Raw genomic sequence first — 18,354 nt, forward strand, 5'->3', positions numbered from 1 at the left:
TTTAGTACTTTTAGAATGTTAAATCTTATATTAGGGTAACTGATCTCTTTAGAGGTGGATTTTGTACAATGGGAGAGAAAGGAATCTAGTTGCGTTCTTCTGAGTATTGAAATCCAGGTTATCCAGAGTCACTTGCTGAAAATACTTCTCTTTTTCAAATGTTGTTTCTCATAATCTTTGTAGAAAGTCAGATAACTGTATTTTCATGGACTGAATCATCTCTTCTATTGATGGACTACTTTAGCTTATGTTCTCATTACTTTTGTTGGAGGACATAATTTTTGGCATCTTGCTAACTTTGCCCTGTTTTCTGATGTACCCCATTCTCTGTTTTAAAGGGTTTGCCTGGTGATCCTGGTTACCCTGGTGAACCAGGAAGAGATGGTGAAAAGGTAAGAACTTCTGCATTGGGATGTGTCTGCTTTTATTCTTATTACAGTAATCTATACTCCTGCTGATACTGGATTATAAGTGAAATCATAATTACTTAGTATTTGTATTCCTGCCTTCATTACCCATTTTTCTCCTTTTATGTCCTTTCTTTTAAATTTTCTTGCATTGCTCTAAATCACAGTGCGGATGGAGAAAATGCATGGGATTGATTGAGTTTGCACTAGAATGACAGTGCCTTTGCTGCAAGCATATATCAGCAAATCCTTTCCGAGGAGGATTGGCCACCATTGCAGTGAGGTTCCCTTGAAAAGTTTAGAGTTGTAAAATTAGAATTTGTCCTCTAAAAGTTTCCACTCTGCATGTAATCATTGTTTGTTAATCTGTGGCTAATTCATTGTAGTTTTGCCATTACACTGATCAGCCTGACTGAGGTCATTTATTTAGTTACCAATTTTAAAAGTGACTCTGAAAGCATGTGCAAAACACAGTTACCCTATTTTTAGCACATCACAAAATATTTAGTCCTCCATGTCCTCTGTTCTCTAACTGCTTTGTATCAAAACCAAATTGAAAAAAAAAATAAAGCAAACTTGAGTTATCCAGAAGTCACATATTTTACTGATGGTTTCTCTTTAAACTAGATCCAAGTTTTAGTTTAGACTAAAAGACCTAATTGGAATAAAGGGAGAGATCAAATACTCAGATGGGATTCTTTCTCAGTTAGTATCTTATGATGCAGAGTAACTTTCCTAGAACCAGAAGAGTGAGAGAGAAATGTATTCCTAAGTCTTGGCCTGAAAAATAACAATAATATGCTGCTTTCTTCTTTTATGACAATGTCGTCTTCTTTTATGACAAAGCATGTTGCTGCTAGGAATCTGTACAGTGTCTTCAGCTTTTAAGTAAGCTAGAGAGGTTAATTCATTTTGGTCAGGATTATATAACCAGTCTATCTGAGCCAAGATCAAACGTCTTTGCAGGCTTAAGCTAGCATTTCATTAACTTATGTTATACTTTGCATTTGATTTCTTTATGAATGTGTCTTTATGAAACTCCATTATTACTTGAGGAAATCCATACTGTCACATCATTCTTACTAATTGTATGTTATACCATTGCCTTGAACAGGGCCAAAAGGGTGATATTGGCCCACCTGGGCCTCCCGGACTTGTAAGTTTTTCTCTTACGAATTCATTTCTCAAATTTAATATTACATCATCATTTTTGTACCCGAGCTATGCACTCCCGATCAGTTCCTCACAGAACATAAAAATCCAAGTCATTATCAACTTCTACTGGCTTGGAAGCCATTATAGTTTTGTTTTGTTTAATAATCCATGTTAACCTTAAAGTTTTTATACGGATCTGCCTCTGTGTTACTGTTTCATAATTAAGGTCCAAAATTATACATTGTTGTTTTGCATCATGATTGTCAACTCGTTTCTTAAGTAACCAGCAGGTGGCGCAACTGCTGCTTTCAAAGGGTTCAGAGAAAGGATTTTGGGGGGAACCAGGAATTGGTGGTTCCCCCTGCAGTGCTTAGGGCAAAGATGGATTTAGTCCTAATAGATCTGCTCAATTTGAAATTGTCTGATTCACACTTCTCTCCCTTCCTGAGTGTGTGCTTTCTGGGGCTCTAGATAACAAGTAAGAAATTGCTATATCTGGGAGGAGGTGGTAGTGCAGATTTTCCATCATATTTACATTGATGGAGTTTAAGTCATGTATATTTCCAAGTACATCAAGAATAAAAAAGAACACTGTTGAGGATTACCCAATGTTTTGGGTTGAAATTTGCTAACTCTCTAGATTTAACACTGCACTTAATCCACAGCAGTGGGTGCTATAAATCTTCTATACTCCTGACATTTCAGTTCTTCTTACCCTAATGAGTCTCAGATAGGAATACATAGAATTCTACTAAACCTAATAAGGCCATGCTTAATAGATATTAGATAATTTTTATCTACTTTCACTTGAGTTTCCAGTTCAAAATCAGTTCTCAAAAAAAAAAAAATCTCTTTAGAAAATGAGACAATAAAATCAGGAGTAGAAAGGAACTTCTAAGAGTGCATCATACTTCCCCTTTGGGTCCATTACCCTCATTTTGTATCTTAAAACTTTGAAGTCTCTTCTTGTTTATGAATATTTTTATGTCCATTGGATATAGTTAGAGTGAAATATCATAGCAGGTATTAGTTTGTATGCCAGATCAACTTGAAATTCTTTATTTTGGGGAAATCCTTTAGAATACAAATAAGCCATGAGAGGATGTAGAAGATAGGGGTATTCCTGAAAGAGATGGGGTGTTTTCAACAAAGAGTGAGTGATGTGTGAGCAGCAGATGTTTGGAAGGCATATGTAAAGGGCACTGATGTAAATGTGCACAAAGTGGTTATAACCAGACAGCCTTTAGAGATATAAATTCATTGCTAGAAATAATAGGGAAAGAAATCAGTAAGAGCGAGACTGAAGGAAGTGGTTTGACCGAGTTTAGGGTTCCAAGTAGTGTCGCATACAGTTAAGTAGGCAAGTGATGTTCTTAGGACAAATAGTTTACATAGAAAAGTTGATTTGAGGAAATAAGCTTAATATGTGAGATGAGGACAGACATTGTCATGGTTTTGGAAAGAATTGCGAAGCTTCAGGTGACTGGAATATTATGAATAATATGAGAAGAGACAGCAAAACCCACTTCTAGCTTTGTAAGCCTTGGACTTAATGTTGGTATTACATGTTTCTTCATTGGTCGAGGGTAAAAGTGATAGAGGTGACTACTATGTGACAGTCTTACGGAGACTCAATGTGATAGTTTCAATGATTTCATTTCTAAGGACTGTATGAAAATAAAGCATTATAATTACATGTAGCTGCTTAATTACATTTAGAAGAGCAAGCTTCTTCTTCATTGAATTCCTGAATTCCTTTTTCCATAAAAAGGTAATTCCTGCACCTGGAACCGGTGTGACTATGGGAGAAAAAGGAAATATCGGGCTACCTGGTTTGCCTGGAGAAAAGGGAGAGCGAGGACTTCCTGGAATGCAAGGGCCACCTGGCTTTCCTGGACCTCCAGGTAGAAGAGATTGTGGTTATAGCTCTGTGCTTACAATTAGCCAACCCATACATACAATTATTGGATGTGACAACTTTACTAATTCTTTGAGATTGCAGAAATACATACAACATACTTTTATTATATTAGAACCAATTTTACATTTTACAATGCACATAAAATCTTGACCACTCTTACTGATTATTTCCACTAAAGTGAGCAATAATTTCTCACTCTCACTCTAATTACTATACAGTGGTTTCATTTCTTTCTTTTTTTATTGAATATGTTATTTATTTACATTTCAAATGTTATCCCCTTCCCTGGCTTCCCCTCCAGAATCCCCTGTCCCATCCTCCCTCTCCCTGCTTTTATGAGGTTGCTCCCCCACACTCCCACCTCCCAGCCCTGGCATTCCCCTACACTGGGGCATTGAGCTACCGGAGGACCCAGCTGTACTACTCCTGGGCATATACCCAAAAGATGCCCCAACGTGTAATAAGGGCACATGCTCCACTATGTTCATAGCAGCCTTATTTATAATAGCCAGAAACTGGAACAACCCAGATGTCCCTCAACAGAGGAATGGATACAGAAAATGTGGTACGTTTACACAATGGAGTATGCTCAGCTATTAAAAACAATGAATTTATGAATTTCTTAGGCAAATGGATGGAACTAGAAAATATCATTCTGAGTGAGGTAACCCATACATACAAGTTTATCATATTGGTTTGACTGGGCATGACAGTGGATGACATGAATATTTTAGGCTTTACACCTTGTATGTTGTGTATGATATATGTTTGTGTGTAGGTGAACTCACCCATGTGAGCACCTGTGGATGCCATAAGGTGACATTGAAAAGTCTTTCTGTATTTTTTTTCCTCATTAAGCAAGTCTGTGCTTACTCAGCAAGCCTATGCTTGCTGGTCAGTTAGCATCCAAGATCTGTCTGCTTCACCAGAATTGAAGTTATATTATCATTATTACCATTCCAGGCTCTTAATAGTTTCTATAGATCTGACCTCAGATCCTTATGCTTTCTCAAAAGCACTTTACACACTTAGACATCTCCCATATCCAAATGAGGACTTTCTAAATGACCAAGTATGACAAATCTGTATTGTGTGTCCCAACAAATTCTTCACATGTACTTTCAAAAAGCCTACTTAAATGCTGTAAATATCAATTTTACCTTCTGTTAAAAATATATTGTACCAAACAGCTATTTGATCCTGTACATGAATCATCACACTTTTCATTTTGTCAGGGGACAGAATACTGACCTAGCAAACCTACCATTTCTACGTTTCCTATATAACATTACTAACCAGCACTGTCCACTTAGAATTCCAGAATCAATGAATTAGAAATCTGCATGGTGATTTCACCACACAATAAAACTTTATGTTATTCCCTTAGGAGATTCAGTGTATTCTGTAGCACTTATAATTTAGCTGCAAATTAAAGTGCCCTTATATATCCTGCTTATTAAGTTGTAAGATCTTAGGCAAAATTCACAATTGTATCTGTTTCAGTATCTGCCACACACATGTATTCAATGAATTATAGTTCCTCTTCATGCAAAAATGTGTAACTAACAAAAAGCTGTCTTGAAGAAAGTGGCACCTCCTAAGGAAGAAGCTAATAAGCGTGAGTTTCACTGTGGTCTAAACGTGTACTTTTTATTCCTCATCTTAAAGTGGTGAGCTAAATATTTGTCATGCCTTGAAAATTAAAATGAGGCATTTTCCCAGTATATAGGAAGAGTTCAGGAGTTGAAGAATATAAAGGAAAATTATAATGCTTAGGGGAAAAGTTGTATTTCCCAGTACTATCAATGTATGTGTTGAAGTACAAAAGAATGGGGCAAGAAACAGTATTTGAAAACAAGTAATGGCTGTGACCTCCCACCTGTTTAAAGTACATGTTGTACAAGTACACACGTACATGCGCGTATACATGTGTGTACACACACACACACCCTCCACTGTGAAAAAGATTGTTAACCACTAACAAAGAGTAAAGTAACAAAAAAATTACAAAGCCACATAACCATGAGACTCATAGGCTCATGACGTGGAAATTTCAGAATTTAGAAATAAAATTAAACAAACAAAAGTGTCTTAGTCAGGGTTTCTATTCCTGCACAAACATCATGACCAAGAAGCAAATTGGGGAGGAAAGGGTTTATTCAGCTTACTTCCATCTTGCTGTTGATTACCAGAGGAAGTCAGGACTAGAACTCAAGCAAGTCAGGAAGCAAGAGCTGATGCAGAGGCCATGGAGAGATGTTCCTTACTGGCTTGCTTCCCCTGGCTTGCTCAGCCTGCTCTCTTATAGAACCCAAGACTTCTAGCCCAGGGATGGCACCACCCACAAGGAGCCCTACCCCCCTTGATTACTAATTGAGAAAATGCCCCCCAGCTGGATCTCATGGAGGCACTTCCCCAACTGAAGCTCCCTTCTCTGTGATAACTCCAGCCTGTGTCAAGTTGACTCACAAAACCAGCCAGTACGAAAAGTAAAATCAATCAATCAAACAAAAACTCTTGAATACCTACTTAAGGGGGAAAAGGTACATTGCCTTAGGAACAGTAAGTTTGTAGGACATAATGGAGCATAGTTTCACAGTAAAAAGGAGAAATAACTATGAATTTTGGAGCCTATATTCTCATTAACTGCCATCCTAGTGTGAAGATAGGATACTTAGAGGGTTTACCTCCTCCAGACCTTCTCAGATAGTAAGGTGACAAAGTCAGGATAACGTAGGGATGGGAGGTAGGATAAAAGAATCGGGGACTAAGAAAGATTTTAATAACCCATATTAACTCTTAGTTCATAAAAATATAATTTACGTAAAAAAACCAGGACTGTGTGTGTGAATATTTTTTAATGGTATGGGCAGATACAGAGGGGATGAGAAATCAGCCAGTGGTACAGTTGTTAGTTTTTATTCATTAGTATGTGAGAACATAAACATTGTTCACTATAAGCTTTTAGAAAAATATAGATTTAAGGTCTTTAGGAGTGGTTCAGTGGAACAAATGTTTGCTGCACAAACATGAAGAGCTAGGTTTGAATCCCTAACACTGGTATAAAAATCCCATATAAGTAAGATGGGAAAATTCTGGGGATTTTCTGGCCAGCTAGTCTAGCCTAATTGTTAAGCTCCAGCTTCAGTGAAAGAGATACTTATACATCAGACAGGGAAAGAGAGAGGGGGAGGAGGAGGAGGAAAAGAAGGAGAGAGCGAGAGAAAGAGGAAAACATAGACTTAAATACAGAGATCCAAATGTATAGGTACCATTATTAAGAAGAGAAATTAAATGTACAGTTTAACTCCAATTAGAGGAAAAACAGATCAATTTATAGAGTAGAAGGTAAAATTAAGCCACAGAAAGATAAACCTAGATGTATAGAAAATAAAATATGACACAAAAGATAGTGAAAAGTAAATCATTAAGTCCAACAAATGTGAAAAGATAAAACAGCAGCCAGATGATACTAATGTAAAATTGAGTTAAAATACTTGAATAGTATGGATAATATGTATATCTGAAGCAGAAAGAGGAAACTTGAAAGTAGGTACAAAAAATGAATTAAGTGTTTTATAGAAAAAGAAAGCTATTTAATTCTAATGTCAAGTGAAAGAAAAATTCAATGAAAATGCATTAATGACTCAGGTATTAATAAATAATGACACAGTGATTAAAGTCATGAACCTTTGCACAACTAATGAATAACCTTCAATTATATACTAAAATTGATAAGCTTCAGGGGGTCAATTGACAGATCCTTAGCACACTGAGTATATTAATATAGCATATAAATAATTTGACCAACATAATAAAGCTATCTGTATGAAAGAGAGGAAAAATGTTCTAGGAAGCAAAGAATATATATTCTCTATAAATTTATATAGAATATTTATAAAAATACTCTTTTTTGACTTGAAAAGAATCTACTGTGTGTATGCTTGTGTATAATTCTCTGTGGCTACAGCACAATAGATTAGAAAAACATCAAATATCCTTATAATAATATTTGGACGGTGATATAGTTAAAAATACTTCCAGAGATAAAGTAGGCATTATATGACAATGCTAAGCCACTAAATGCTAAGCCACAATAAAATGCGTTTCATATCAAAATTCTTTGACTATAGAGCAAACAGTACCCACACTCTATCATCAGACAACAAGGAGCAAAATTAAGAGGGAAACAGGAATATAGCCCAGGTAAAATGTACTTGCATTACACACAAAAAGCATGAGGCTGTATCCCTAGAAATGATAAAGAAGACAAAATGGGCTAAATTTAACTCACACACTGAAAGAAGAAGAAACAAGCACAAAAAATGTAGAATGGAGCACTTTACTAGGATGAAAAACATGTAAAATGAAAACTGAAATAGATACAACTGAACATGAATACTAAAACATGATATGGAAAAGAGTTTGAAATGAGGATATATTGACAAATACACTCAAGGAAAAAACTAAAATTAGTAAAGAAAAAAGGATATTGCCATAAATTTTTATTTGAAGTTACTGGAAAACTATATCTGCTAATATATTTGATATTTTAAATGAAAACATTTTTTAAATTTATTTTTTTATTAATTTATTTTTTACACTCCTTATTCCATTACCTGCTCCCCCATCCTCCCTCTGACTGTTCCACATCCCATACCTCCTCCCCACCCCACCCCAACTCCATATGGATTCCCCCACCCCACCCCACCTAACATCTAAACTCCCTGGGTCCTCTAGTCTCTTGAGGGTTAGGTGCATCATCTCTGAATGAACACAGACCTGGCAGTCCAGTCTGCTGTATGTGTGTTGGGGGCCTCATATCAGCTGGTGTATGCTGCCTGGTTGGTGGTCCAGAGTCCAGAGATCTCGGGGTCCATATCAATTGAAACTGCTGGTCCTCCTACAGGGGTACCCTCAGCTTCTTTCAGCCTTCCCTAATTTAACAACAGGGGTCAGCTGCTTCTGTCCATTGGTTGGGTGAAACTAAACTCTTTAAGCAAGAAAACAGTTAAAGTTGTTGTGAGTAGGAAGTCTAAGTAAGTCAATTAACATAGATGATTTTGAAAGATTGAAGATATACATGAAGACGTGTTGATTTACAGGCATTTTTAGAGTTTTATGTATGAATTCTACCAAACTGGAAAAAAATCCCCATGTTTTATTTCAAGGCATACGTAGGAAACCTAATAACACTGATAACAAACCATCCAAGGAAAAACACTATAAATATAAACTATTCAATCTTATTTATGAACAAACTATAATAATGCTAAATTAAAATTACCATATTTCTCTATAAATCATATATGATGTTATCACTGTTTAATTTTTCCCAAGATGTTTCTATGTTACCTTGCTGTAACTGACTACATTAACAAAGTATAGAATAATAAATGTATAGAAATTGATAATAGCAACAAAGCAGTGAAAGCCACTCCCCCAAATATAGGGAAGAACTCTTCACAGGCCTTTGCAAAATATTTATGAGTGGGTCTGGAGAGATGGTTTAGGGGTTGAGAGAGCTAACTACTCTGCCAGAGTACTAAAGGTTGGTTCTCAGAACCTGCATGGTGGCTTACAACTGCTAACTCCAGTTCCAAAGAATCTGATTCTCTCTTTTTACCCCTCAAGGTACCAGCACACAAATGGTGCACATAAAATCACTCAGGTTTGCACACATACGTATAAATTTAAAATATATAGTCACAGTGAATAATAATCAAAAATTACTAAATATATACCAAGATACTTTATGTAAGAGATCAATAATTTAAAGTTCATTATATCAGTAACTCATCCTTTAATGTCCATCAGATGCCAAATTCCAATTGGATTTTAAAGAAAAATTTACAAATCGATCTTAAAATTAATTAAGATTAAAACTTTAAATGTAGAAAATAATTTTTAGGAGTCTGGAGAGATGGCTCAGTGGGTAAGAGCACTGACTGCTCTTCTGAAGGTCCTGAGTTCGAATCCCAGCAACCACATGGTGGCTCACAACCATCCATAATGAAATCTGATGACCTCTTCTGGAGTGTCTGAAGACAGCTACAGTGTACTTAAATATAATAAATAAATAAATCTTAAAAAAAAGAAAATATTTTTTAAAATGTATAGTTATTTCCTTAGTAGTTTTGAAAACAAAACATAAAGTGTGTTGATGTGCAAATATAGGCTGTGAGGCTGGAAAATGCCCAGGAGCAGAGTTACGTTTTATTTGATCATATTGAAGTATCCACTGTCTTTGCATTTTGACAGTTTCATGTGTGTGTATGATATACTGTGATTGTACTCAGCCTCATCTACTTCTGTCATCTCTCTTAATTTCCCTTTGAACCCCTTCTTCCTAACTAGCTCCCCCCACCCCAGTGACAACACTATTAATAAAAAGTAGCACCCCTCCTCCACCAACCATCAACATTCCAAAGGCCCTCAGGAAAGAGGAGATCCTTGAGATGCTTTCGTTTTTCAGGATAAAGTATTGAAGAGCTAGTCTTATCAAAGGATCCATAGCTGCTGTGTATTCCAGATTTGCAATGTCCATGTCATATCTGAATGGTAGCCTTTTGTGGCTCACATCTATGTTTTTTCATGTAGCCGTAGTTTTTGTTAAACTTTCTCCCCAACTCATAATACCCCCACTTCCCTGCCTTATTGGAATGATATTTCTAGGGGTAGAACATCATGTCAAAGAGAGTGTATTAATTTATTATTAACTTCAAAAAGTCATAAAATTTCTTTTATTTGTTGCTTTTTAAGACAGGGTCTCACTATGTCTAGCTATCATGGAACTCACTAGCTCAGACTGGTCTCAAACTCACAGATTCACCTTTCTCTGTCACCTGAGTGCTGGGTTTAAAGGTGTGCACTACCACCACCTGGCTATTACTTTAAATAATTATGCCTTATACTCAAACTGTTACATCATTTAAAACAATTCTTCCTTGCAAAATCAAGGAAGAATTTTTATCATAGAAAACCTTAAAACAAAAAAGAATTGAACAGGGGCTAAGTTCGGTTTAAAACATGAGCAGCAAATGGGGAGAAGAAAGGCAAAATAGTGTACATTGTCTCTTCCATGCAGAATCTAATTTAGCCTTATAGAATATGACATGGAAACAGAAAGAAGACTGGGTGGGGAAAAGAGGGGAAGGGAGGGTAGAATAAGAGATGGATAAGGTATTGAGGGGGTGGATATGAACATATGTATATATGCTATAATGCAACCCATTGTTTTGTTTACTAAAAGTACAGTTTTAAAAATGCAAAAAGAAAATCCAACCAATATTATATTAAAGGCAGATTATACCATTCCTAATGTCTCCTTGAGGATGGAGGTAATTGTGTCAGATAAGATCATTTTGCTCACTTTAACAATGTACTTTTTCTCATTTAGGGACAGCAGTCATAGGCCCCCCTGGTCCTCCTGGATATCCTGGTGAAAGGGGCCAGAAAGGTGATGAAGGTCCCCCTGGAATTTGTATTCCTGGATCTCCTGGACTTGATGGACAGCCTGGGGCTCCTGGCCTTCCAGGACCTCCTGGTCCTCCTGGCCCCCAGTTATCACCCAGTAAGCTGTGTTTTTATACTGACAAGTTTGGCTCTTCTTTTGCTGTGCTTCATTTATAAGTAAATAGGACTGAAGTTTGGCATCATTATTTATGTTCCTGATACCTAAGAGATTATACTGTTATTTTTAGTTTGTGGTTTTGGTCATTCATTGATCTTCAAGCCATGTTGATTATCAACAGTATGATACCATATTGCTTACTGAGTTGTATTTTTACAGAGAAAAAATTGAAAATAAGTATTTTTCTAGCCTTTCTGTTTCTTTTTTCCTCTAGTCTTCTCAACACATAACGCCAATTAACTTGCTATTTTATCCTTAACCTTAGGTGATGAAATCTGTAAAGCAGGCCCTCCAGGGCCCCCAGGATCTCCAGGTGATAAAGGACTCCAAGGAGAGCAAGGAGTAAAAGGTTTGATCTCAAGTGTCTTTTCATTCTTTAAAGTCCTTAGCAGAATGCCCTGTATTCTAACTTTTTTTTCCTTTTTTTTTATTAGTTATTTTCTTTTTTTACATTTCAAATAGTTTCCTCTTTCCTGGTTTCCCCTCCGAAATACCCCCTATACCCTCCCCTCTCCCCCCTGCTCACCAACCCACCCTCTCCCACTTCCTGGCCCTGGCATTCCCCTACACTGGGGCATAGAACCTTCAGAGGGCCAAGGGCCTCTCCTCCCATTGATGACCGACTTGGCCATCCTCTACTATACACATGCTGCCGGAGCCATGAGTCCCACCATGTGTACTCTTTGGTTGGTGGTTTAGTCCCTGGGAACTCTGAGGGTACTCGTTAGTTCATATTGTTGTTCATCCTAAGGGGCTGCAAACACTTCAGCTCCTTGGGTCCTTTCTCTACCTCCTCTACTGGGGACCCTGTGCTCAGTCGAATGGTTGGCTGTGAGCAGAGATACTTACATTTGTGCCTAAGCAGTACCTTTTTTAACTAATTATAGTTACTGTTAGATCTTAAAGCCTAGTAGTCTGTGTACCCTCCTGTTTCCCTAAAGATTTTGATTTAAAAATTCTTGCCTAGTATTTTCAGGAAAGTTAATGACCATAGTATAGGCCTTGTTCTTCATGGGAAGAAAAACAAGCTGATCAAAAATAAGGCTATATTTGAATAAAAATGCTGGATAAGTCATCCAGCAGACAGACATGACAGATTAAAATGTAAGCATTTTATCTAGTGTACAATATATTACTACTACATAGAGGACTGTGGTAATAAATTAGTAGTATCAAACAGCTGCCCTATAAGTGTAAATTTTGTCATGCTGAAATTGGTTAGGGCTGGAAAATCAATATATAAGTGGCTAATAATATTAATGACAAAGGGGGAAATTTTGGTCACTAGAGTTGAAAAATAATGATGGTTTTTTTATTGCCATTAGTCTTGCTTTAATTTTACATGGAAACTCTAATGTACATGATTATTTACTTTTTGTTTTGTTTTTAAGAGTTTCTTATATTTCTACCTATTTATGGTAGACTGAAGTTAGTGTTAAGTGGTAGGGGTGAGTTTGAAATTATATTATGATTTGATTGGGTCTTTTGTAGCATTAATTTGTATTTGTTTTAGGAGTGATGCTAGTATTTGCATATACTGCAGCAGTGTCAGTAGAAGAGCATTCAGACCTGTGATACACTAATTGAGTAATTGAAGGTGTTAATGGTGGCTTTTGATAGAGTTAATTATAGTTGTATTATTAACAAATTATGAGGTAGAGGTTTTGTTGAATTTGATAATATGAGAGACTGAATAATTTATGAAGGTGAAGAAACAGATCTTGATTAAGATGCAATAGGTATGACTGTGTTATAATGCTTTGGAATTTGAATTATAGTATGGATTCTTGGTCCTTGTATTTTTTAGTTTATTAATAAATAATTTCATTGTAGTTGAAAAATCCCAGAAAATTGGAGGAATTGTGAGTATATGGAGAAAATTAAGTTGTAAGATGATGATGAGGGAAATCATTGAAGGAATGCATGTGAAGATATTTATGGGGCACTTTTTTTTTAATTTAGAGTTGTTTTATATGGGGCACTTTTGAGACAAATTGTTTGACATCTGAAATTTTGTGAAATGCAACCATATTGTGGAGTGTTTCATTGACTCATTTAATAATGGGAATTGCTTCCTTAAAAATAATTAATGCAAAGAATCCAGACTGTCCTAAAATGTTGAAAAGGAGGATTAATGTGTGGTATACAGGAGTTTGGAGAGGGGAAAGAATATGATCAAAACATATTGTATGAAAAATGGAGTAAGTAAATAATATGGATAGTTTACCAAGTAAGGGTAGATGGAATAGCTAGATTTGTAAGATTGTCACAAATTCTTTTAGGGTGATAGAGGTAGAATAGGGTAGGATAGTTTTTAAATCTTTAAGCAAAATGTATAGTTTGGTCATGAATTCCCTTGTAGTATGAAAGGCCAAGTAACTAGTGGTATATGCCTAACAGATGAATATGTAATTCATTATTTTAAGTCTGCTTGGAGTTTGTTATAATGATGGCTCTTCTGTTAAATATCCACCAGCTTCTCATGTAACAGTGAAAGCTGCAGTCTAGTGTGCCTTGTATGTTTAACCATAAACCATTTCTTGCCCTTAAAAATCTATAACTTGGTCCCACTTCCTTATTCCACTTTAGCAGATTGGTCTATGGACCATCCCTTGGCTGTACATAGAATATGCTGTACTTCTTATGCAAATGCCATGCCTTTCATTTTGTTATGTAGATATCTTGTCAATGGGATCTATCCTGACCTCACCCTATATGTAATTGCAACCTTTCTCCCACTAAAGCGTCCCCAGCACATACTCAGTCACACCTAACTCCATTTTCCCCCTACAAATGTATTTTAATACACAATTAAACGCTTACTGGATTTCATATTATATTAAACTATTTAATATGTAATTTAATAATTTGTCATCTTTATTGTTTATTGCTTTTTAGGAAGTTAGGAAGTTAGCTTCACAAAAAAATGAAATTTTGTCTATTTTCTTTATCTGTATGTCACAAATGCTTAAAGTTGTTCTGTATATACACTAGGCAGTCAGTATTTGTTTAAAATTTGATTTTAGACATAGGTTTCTCTAGTCACACTGTTGGGTAGGAATGCTATTATTCCTTACAGCTGACTTCTTTAGAATCCCATTAAAAGAAGGTTTAAGTAACCCTTCCAATAATATTTGTTTTTGTTTTTGTTTTTGTTTTTTGTTTTTGTTTTTTTGGTTTTTGTTGGCCAGGTGACAAAGGTGATACTTGCTTCAACTGTATTGGAACTGGCATTTCAGGGCCTCCAGGCCAACCTGGTTTACCAGGTCTCCCAGGTCCTCCAGGTAAAATATCCTTCATATAGTCAGCCTTTTACAATATTTTGGCTCTTTTGAGTGTGCTAATTGTTTTATGATGTTAGTTTACCATTTTATAGCTAGTCACTTTTGTCTAGATTTTTTGAGTATGAAATGCCTCTCTTATGAAATAAATTGCACTTCTGTATATAACTGGAAGCTACCAATAGTCTCTATCATAGCATTTGGTATTATTCAACGAATTACATTGTCCCAAAAGTAAAATGACATTTAGAGCCAGAATTTTCTTCTAGAATACTAGGGAGAATGTTCATACTATCTGGACCCCGAGTATGGTTTCCAGAAGCAGAGCCATTGGGGATACATTACATATTGTCATTAAGGAACAAGGTTTCTATGAAACTTCTGGGAACCAGCTGCCAATATTCTTTCTACATATATGGCCTTCCTCCTAAGTTTGAATCATTTTTCAGAACCGCAACTATTCCACTCCATTAACTCTTTACATATGCTAATATTGCATCTTCTTGAGGTTTTATATAAAATGTGTGTACAGGCTGATAATAGATCCCAGACTGATTACCAATCTAATATGTCTATGAATGACACAAAATCATTAGGAGTTAGGAAACACCTTTAACAAGTCTCATAGTTGCTGCTAGGAGCTAGTAATATAGCCGTAGTTCCAGTCTAGTTTGTATTGAACTTGGGAATAAGTAAGAATCACACAGTGGTCTTGCTAAAATTCAGATTATTGGATCCCATCCCCAAGTATGATTCAGTAGCACTGGATTAAACACTTCATAGCAGTATGCAAGTATTACCTTTTAAACTACTAACCAGAAAATAATAGTAATGTAGTTAGTGCAGAAATTCATCTGTACAGCAACTATTGCTTTGGAAACTTTTTTCCTGTAACGTCTGGTACTAAACAGATCTTTTAAACCAAATCTTAAGGAATGGCAAACCAAAGAAAGGGCTAGCAAAGGTAAAGGAAGATTGTACAACTGATAATTAAGATAAGCAGGCTCCTTTCCTGTCTTCTCCCAGTGGAAATAGGATGGGTATAGGCACTCATGCACTACCTCACAGTTTCCAGCAGCTGCAAACTTTGCAAAAGAGTACTCTGGAGTTAGAAATACCTGGGAATGCAAGGCTGTAAGTGCTGTTAAATATTAATTCATAAGAAAGTATGATTTCTGCCTACTGAGAACATGAAAGAGGAAAGAATTGGTTACATGTGGTGGTAGAGTTCTCAGTTTATAATTGAAGTTGATGATGTGCTGATTTCTCGATGCATGTGATTGGGGGCTTTAAGGCTCAGTGCTCACCTGATCTATGTGTGTCTTAGGATCTCTTGGAATCCCTGGAGAGAAGGGTGACAAAGGACAAGCTGGGACAACTGGTCCAAAAGGATTGCCAGTAAGCTTTATTATATTATAAGCTGCAAAGTACTGGAAGATGCCATCTGCTCTTTGATTTTCACTTATGAACAGATACATATAAATTTCATTTAAATTATAATTTACTTTATTCCTTCCCTCTCTCTGCTTTGCCATCCTTACTTAATATGTTACTTTGTATGGTAAATGATATTGTATGGGTTAATGGAACAAATTGGAGGGAAAAATATTAGAAAAAAATTCTGATTTCCTTTTTTTCTTTCGTCTCCCACTTTTTTTCTTTCAACTCAGGGCATACCTGGACCTCCAGGTGCTCCAGGCTTTCCAGGGTCTAAGGGTGACCCTGGGGATGTCCTCACTCTTCCAGGAATGAAAGGTGACAAAGGAGAGTTGGGTTCCCCTGGAGCTCCAGGGCTTCCTGGTCTACCTGGTAGTCCTGGAAAGGATGGTTTGCCAGGACTCCCTGGCCCCAAAGGAGAGCCTGTGAGTTGGATTGATATTTTTGCTTTTATGCCAAATTGTCATTTAGTAATGTTTCCTACAGGATGAGGTTCTATCTCACTGGTAAAACTTGTACTTGGTGTGTGTGGAGTATTTAAATTCAATTCTCAATACTCTCTACCCCCCCCAAAAAAGCACTTGCTAAATTAAAATAAAAAGGGAGCCTAGTACTTACATGACTACTCTACTAATGCCTAAAGTAATATGATTTTATGTTGAAATGGTACATTAATACTAGAGTTTCCTTACTGTTTTCTTTCAGTTTTATAAACTCCTTCTTAACTCAGTATGGTATTGATTATTACTAGCTATGATTAAATGGGGAGGAAGTTGAAATGCTCAGTAGTCAGTGAGGGATTCATCTTATCCTAAACATCTCTGGGTTTTTTTAAGCATGAAAAGAAATCTAACTTGTTTTGTATATATAGAAGTATTATAGAGTTGTATGAGTGGACAGCCAGATTTAGATACCAAAGAGCCAAACACTGAGCATAAATGAACAATCTCTTTTTATATTCAACATACAATACAGAATATTTGAATGCGAAATATATATATATATATATATATTAATAGGATAAATAGACAATAACCATCTCAACTCATAGTAGGATGTAAGAGTTTTGAGAGCAGAAATTGATATTCTCAGTTTCTCAGCTTGTATTACTGGAAGATAGAGTTCAGAAATATTTGTTGAAGGATGTAATGAGTAAGTAAGTAATCATAGATTCAATATTAGAACATAGCACAGTTATATAGCATAACTTTTAAGACATACTTATGGCTGGGTTATGTCCCTGGTTGTATTCATTCATATTAACCTACATGAAATTGTTACATCAATGTTTTTCTGTCTTAAACATTTCCATTTTCAGGGTGGAATTACTTTAAAGGGTGAAAGAGGTCCTCCTGGGAACCCAGGTTTACCAGGTCTCCCAGGAAATATGGGACCTACAGGCCCTGTTGGTTTTGGGCCTCCAGGCCCCATAGGTGAAAAGGGCATACAAGGTGTGGCTGGAAATCCAGGCCAGCCAGGATTACCAGGTAGGTTTATTATGGTTGTTTGTTCTATTTTAAAAGCAGACAGACAGACAGACACATACATACATACATACATACATACATACATACATACATACATAGAGAGAAAGAAAAACAGAAAGAAACAAAGGAAAAAGAAACAAACAAAGAAAGAAAAGTAATAGATAGATAGATAGATAGATAGATAGATAGATAGATAGATAGATAGATAGATAGAAAAAGTAAAAAAAAAATTCTTGGGAAATGTGTTTCTCTGGCCATCTATATGCTTATAGGAAGGGAATGGAATGTTTTTGTTTAAAGTGAGATTTCTTGTTAATTTATTTCAGTCAATGTTGGTAGTATTATTTGTATTTTGTTCTTGTATGTTAGTGTAGTTGTATCTGTGTAACTGGGAAGTGCACATGTATATAAGTCTTTTAATTAATATTTTTAAAAATGGAACTATAATATAATTATACATTTTTCTACCTTATCTTTATCCCTCTAACTCCTCCCATCTCCCATGTAAACCCCTTGCTCTCTTTCAATTTTTAGATCCCTTTCCTTTAAATGTTGTTTTATATATGTGTGCGTTCCTATATGTATATTCCTAAACACAACACACACACACACACACACACACACACACATGAATTCCTAAATACATAAAAATAACCTGCTTGGCTCTGTACCTTTTATGTATATGTTCTGATGGTCAAAACCATGCACCTTAATTTTGGAGACCAGGCCCCTCACTGAACCTGGAGCTCATTGATATTGCTAGGTTGGCTAGCCAGCGTGATCCAAGGATCTACTTCCCTCCATACCCTCAGTATTTGGGTTATAGACATGTGCCTCTAGGGCTACAGGTTTATAGGTGCTGAGTATCTTAATAAAGACTCATATTGAGCAGGAACTTTGCTGATGGAGCTACCCTCTCATCCCAATTTATGTTCTGATGCTCAAGGGAAGAAGAAGATAGGTGTTCCAGATGAATGGGGGAGGGGAGGAGGGACGGAGGGAGAGAGGGAGAGATTTTTCATATGTTTTGTTT

At 36.2% G+C, this 18,354-nt stretch overlaps 1 protein-coding gene across 1 annotated transcript in view; it reads left to right on the plus strand.

The window, feature by feature from the left end:
* Col4a5 (collagen type IV alpha 5 chain) overlaps positions 1 to 18,354 on the plus strand; it is a 186,436-nt gene that overhangs the window by 95,977 nt on the left and 72,105 nt on the right. Inside the window, exons 17-25 of the mRNA XM_031377745.1 lie at positions 339 to 392; positions 1,522 to 1,563; positions 3,334 to 3,466; positions 10,883 to 11,056; positions 11,382 to 11,465; positions 14,308 to 14,400; positions 15,725 to 15,795; positions 16,068 to 16,259; positions 17,153 to 17,321. Coding sequence (XP_031233605.1) covers positions 339 to 392; positions 1,522 to 1,563; positions 3,334 to 3,466; positions 10,883 to 11,056; positions 11,382 to 11,465; positions 14,308 to 14,400; positions 15,725 to 15,795; positions 16,068 to 16,259; positions 17,153 to 17,321 — 1,012 coding nt within the window. The remainder of the gene's footprint in view (positions 1 to 338; positions 393 to 1,521; positions 1,564 to 3,333; positions 3,467 to 10,882; positions 11,057 to 11,381; positions 11,466 to 14,307; positions 14,401 to 15,724; positions 15,796 to 16,067; positions 16,260 to 17,152; positions 17,322 to 18,354) is intronic.

The sequence above is a fragment of the Mastomys coucha genome, chromosome X (assembly GCF_008632895.1).
Source record: "Mastomys coucha isolate ucsf_1 chromosome X, UCSF_Mcou_1, whole genome shotgun sequence".
NCBI classification, from domain to species: Eukaryota; Metazoa; Chordata; class Mammalia; order Rodentia; family Muridae; genus Mastomys; species Mastomys coucha.